General features: G+C 39.8%; 1 protein-coding gene across 1 annotated transcript; it reads left to right on the top strand.

Moving 5' to 3' along the window:
- Nucleotides 1-502: 502 nt before the first annotated feature.
- On the top strand, nucleotides 503-4,657 carry Pate4 (prostate and testis expressed 4). Its single transcript, XM_070013437.1, has 3 exons — nucleotides 503-822; nucleotides 3,179-3,295; nucleotides 3,630-4,657. The coding sequence occupies exons 1-3, from the start codon at nucleotides 774-776 to the stop codon at nucleotides 3,749-3,751; spliced, it is 288 nt and encodes a 95-aa protein (XP_069869538.1). The 5' UTR covers nucleotides 503-773; the 3' UTR covers nucleotides 3,752-4,657.
- The last annotated feature ends 211 nt before the right edge of the window (nucleotides 4,658-4,868 follow it).

Below are 4,868 nucleotides of genomic sequence, written 5' to 3'. Positions count from 1 at the left end.
AGCAGACTATGGTTGAGATATGATCCTGGCTCTGATACTAGAAGAATTGAGAGTGAGAACATTTTCAGAAACTGGGCTTCAGATCCCAAGGAAGAGTTCACCTGAAATAAGTTCAGAGAAACTTCTTTATCTCCTCCCCTGTCTCTAAATTGATCTCCATAAAATTTTCTGGGAAGCTCCAAGAGCCTTCCAATCTCCCAGGTATGGGAGGCTTTTGAACATCCCAAGGAGTACAGGGAAAAAATCACCCCAAAACATGGAAGAAATTTTTCTGGGATTGGGATAACTTTATCAATAAACATACATAATATTCTAAGATTCCCCTGTCATGTTGTATCCTATTTTATTAGTTATTGCCCTCAGGTAAACAAACATTTCCCTCTCAGGACACAGATAAATGTTTCTAGAGAAACACAACACACACATACACACACACACACACACACACACACACACACACACACACACACACACACACACACACACACACACACACACACACACACACACACACACACACACACACCCATACACATAGAAGAGATAAGGAAGCCCTGGGAGATCTAATTCAACTTTAGCCAGAGGCCTTTCCTCCCAGCCTGTACTTTACACATTATCACAGCTTGTTTCCTTAGAAGAAAGTAGAAGAAGGGCAGTTCTGCTGTATGCCTGTACCAGAGTCTCTTTCCTCCTCTTCTAGCTTTATAAAGGAAGCTAGTGGCTAGCTTTCACAACACCTCACTCCGAACACCTTTCATCAACCCAGGAAGAAAATGAATACACTACTCTTCTTGAGCTTATTTCTTCTCTGCTTTCCAGACAGTAAGTTTCAACAATGGGAGGGGGGGATGAGGAGAGGGAGGTATTTCAGGGGTGCTATTTTATACTCTATAAGCATCACCCAGGCATTACAGTTCAAAGCTGGAGCCTCAGTACAACCTGAGCTTCTGGATATTGCAAAGGTTAAATATGATATTCTAAATCAAGTAAAAAATGTTCTCATTACTAAGAGGAAGAAAACAATTTTCAGATGCCTTATTTACGTATTTATTGTCTTTGCATCAAACTTAACCCATTTCCATTTCCCATGTTCATAACACACTTTTATCCTGCATTCTGTTCTACTTTCTTAGTTTCCCTTTTCTCTCTCATTTTATTTATAAATAGGGTCTCACTATATAGCCTGGGTTGACTTCAAAGTTATATTTTTCCTACCTCTGCCTCTCAAGTGCGGAGATTACAGGCATGCCCCCACCATACATGGTTCTCTAATTGTTTCTTTTCATGGTGGTTTTGCTGAATTCTCTATTGTACCTGACCTTTAAATTCTGGGATTGGACTTGAAACTGTCCATAGAGACAGAGCCACCCTATGTCAGCTCATCCACTTCCATGTCAATTAAAGTCTGTGTGTTGAACAGTTTTAATTTTGCATCTCTAGCCAGATGGCTATTCGGAGCTTTAGCTTGTATCAACAAATGGGATTGCTTTTGGAAATCAATCTTCAAATATGCTTCACTCTCTTATCACTACCCTAAAATGAGTGACCAGTGTTTGTGTTTTCTACCTACTGAATGTGTTTGAAATACAATGTTAATTTCTATTTTGGTAACTTTTCATATCCGCTATAAACTATAAAAGTTTTTGGAGAGAGTTTGGCTCATTTTTTTTTATCAATTTAATAATGAGAAATACCTTTTGTGTTTTTTTTAAACAATGATTCAAAATAATCCAAGTTCTTGAAGAAAAAAAAGATAAACAAATTTGACTCTGTAAAAATTAAAATAGTCATTGTGATAAAAGGCAAAAAGGCAACTCACATCTCAGATAAAATGGTTAATATCCCTACTGTGGAATGAGTTCTGTTAAAAAATCAAAAAGACATATGAAAACTTGCTCACTTTCATTCCTTATAAAAGAGAAGTGTCAATGAAAAGAACAAATAACAAGTACAAATTTTTGCCTAGCAAATTGTCAACATCTAGAAGTGTGCTAATTTACTACAGTTCCTAGTTCTGCAGAGAGAAGAATTTTCCAAGCATTGATAACAAGGTTATAGTTTTATTTCCTCCAAAGAACCAAATTACCAGTTGTTTATCTTTCTTCTTCTTCTTCTTCTTCTTCTTCCTCCTCCTCCTCCTCCTCCTCCTCCTCCTCCTCCTCCTCCTCCTCCTCCTCCTCCTCCTCCTCCTCCTCCTCCTCCTCCTCCTCCTCTTCCTCCTCCTCCTCCTCCTCCTCCTCCTCCTCCTTCTTCCTCTTCTTCCTCTTCTTCTTCTCCAGCAATTCTGTTTCTATGAAAATAATATTGTGCTCACACACAAATGAAATTCTATCATGATGACCTCATTAGGTTCAAATGTATAATGTTATGCCTTATTTATTGCAGCAAATAATAACAGAAAGTGCAAATAACTTGGGGTGGATTTTGGGGAAAAACAGGCAGATGGCCAGGGCTGAGGGACTGTGATTGGCATGTTCCCAGAGCTCATCCTCAGGCTCCAAAGGAAGAACACAGCCTGGCTCCCCTCTGACCTTGCTGGTACATGTCTAGAGCTTTTAAGTGCTTGACTAAATTATTTCTCTACCTTTTCATCCCATAGTAATCTTTTTTGTTGGTGGTGGTGGTGGTTGTAGGGCGTGAACTCAGAACCTGGTCTCTGGCCCTGAGCTTTTCTGCTCAAATCAAGTGCTCTACCACTGTGAGCCACAGTCCCACTTCTGGTTTTCTGGTGGTTAATTGGAAATAAGAGTCTCATGGACTTTTCCACTCTGGCAGGCTTCACACTGTGATCCTCAGATCTCAGCCTTCTGAGTAGGATTACAGGTGTCAGCCACTAGCACTTGGCCCACGGAAAATCTTTCTACCACTCCAATCAATCTTCATTATGATTTAACTGACTATATATGGTTTTTATTTCCTTTAATTAATTCACCTGTGTTTGTCTTAAAATATAAGTAGAAATTAATCAGCTCACAGAGTCTATGTCTTAGCACTTTAAAATCTGCCTCCTTACCCGATAAGCTAATTTAAGCAGAAATTCTACAAATACCAGCTGATAGAGTGAATGGACAATAATAAACTCAGTATGCAACACTGAAGCCTCTTTTTGATGCTATAACTTCACTTTTCCTATTGGTTCACAACCCAGCCTAAATACTGTTTTCTCTCTGCCATACAGCTATAGGTCTTCTCTGTTATAAGTGCCGGTATGCACATAACTCTGCCTGTTTATCTGGCCAAGGAACTTGCCTGGCACCCAAACATGGGTCATGCTCAACTATATCCTACTACAAGGGTAAGTGGGGCGCATGCAGACTCCCAAACTTCCTCAAAGCATCATCACAGCTGCTAGTGGCTGAGATAAAGAACTTGACATTGTTTAGCCCCTCTACATGGTAAAGCCAAAGAATCAAAAGGGGAGATGAGCCAAGAAGGAGTTCTTGCCAGCTTGTCATGGAAGGATTTGGTTCCAAAATCAGTTAGAATGTACTGTACTGTGGGAGCATGATCTTCAAGAAGCCAGGGAAGGGAACGCAGTGCTAAGGAGTTTTCCTCTTGGCAGTGAGTTTTAGAGAACCAGTATTAAGATCACCACCTCCAGCACTTACAACAGGCTTCTTCGTTTTTAGAAGGAAGACATCTATACTCACAGCAAATGTGTAAACATAATTGCTATGAAGATCAATACACCTATCGGGATGAGTTGAATGTGACATTGTGCTGTAATAGAAATTTATGTAATATCTACTAGATGGAGAACAGGATCTTTCAGAAAGCCATCTTCTGTTCAAGATCCAGAATCACATAGCAGCCAACATGAGCAACTTTCTTTCCTCCATTTAATTTCAGCTTGGCCTAAGACTCCCGAGGCCCATAAAATCATGAGCATTGTAAAAACAATTCCACTCTCAGCTGTGTGTCCCCTTTTTGATTTGTAATTTCTAGCCCCAGAATAGGTCCTCATCCCCCAGATTTTTTTTTAATATCTTAATCTCTGGAAGCCATGAATTGTGCCTTATATTGCAAAAGAGACATTGAAGACATAGTGATCTTGAGACAGGAGGTTATTTGAATTATCTGGGAACAGCGATGTCTAAATGCAGCTTTAAGGGTACTTGGAAGAGAGAGGGAAAAGAGATTTGACTTCAGAAGAGGAAAAGATAATTGTGATGGATGATATAAGTAGTAATTTAAAATGACCCTAAAGGACATGAGCCAAGAAACACAGAAAGCCACTAGAAGCTGAAAAGGGCAAGGAACTAGGGGTTCCTGAGCCACTAACTGAGATCTGAGAATCATGGTTCGAAGCCAGCCCAGGCAGGAAAGTTGGTGAGACTCTTACCTCCAGTTAATCACAGAAAAAGCTGAAAGTGATGCTGTGGCTCAAGTGATACAGCACTAGCCTTGAGCAAAAGCAGCTCAAGGACAGCACCCAACCCTAGAGTAGAAGCCCCAACACTGGCCAAAAACAAAAACAAAAACAAAAAATAAACAAAAAAAAAGGAAAAAACCAAAAAACCAACAAGAAAAAAGGGCAAGGAAATGGATTCCCCTCCGAGCTTTCAAAAACCAGCTCTGCTGACATCTTGATTTTAGCCTTGTAAGATTGATTTCTGACTTCTGATCTCCATGACTGAATAAATTTGTGTTGCTTTAAGCTGTTAAGTTTTTAGTCATTTATTACAGTAGCAGTGCAAATTGAACACAATCCAAATAAATTCCCAGGAATCGATCTTGTTGATAATCCTGACCAGGTACAAGGCAAGCATTCTTTTCTCAAGGCCTAGGGTGACCTGAAAAAAAGAGGAGAGGAATGCAAAGCAAGTGCTATGCATGCACTGGAAAGATGGATCTTTGGAGTTTAAACC

This window comes from Dipodomys merriami, unplaced genomic scaffold, assembly GCF_024711535.1.
Source record: "Dipodomys merriami isolate MVZ:Mamm:240054 unplaced genomic scaffold, mDipMer1.0.p SCAF_91, whole genome shotgun sequence".
NCBI lineage: Eukaryota > Metazoa > Chordata > Mammalia > Rodentia > Heteromyidae > Dipodomys > Dipodomys merriami.
This window is presented reverse-complemented; position numbering and strand designations above follow the sequence as displayed.

What these genes read in the sequence shown, in the direction of transcription:
- Pate4 (XM_070013437.1), top strand. Translation starts at nt 774, where the DNA reads ATGAATACACTACTCTTCTTGAGCTTATTTCTTCTCTGCTTTCCAGAC. An exon ending in TCTTCTCTGCTTTCCAGACA is followed by an intron (nt 823 to 3,178) that starts GTAAGTTTCAAC and finishes TCTGCCATACAG; the next exon opens with CTATAGGTCTTCTCTGTTAT. An exon ending in AACTATATCCTACTACAAGG is followed by an intron (nt 3,296 to 3,629) that starts GTAAGTGGGGCG and finishes CTTCGTTTTTAG; the next exon opens with AAGGAAGACATCTATACTCA.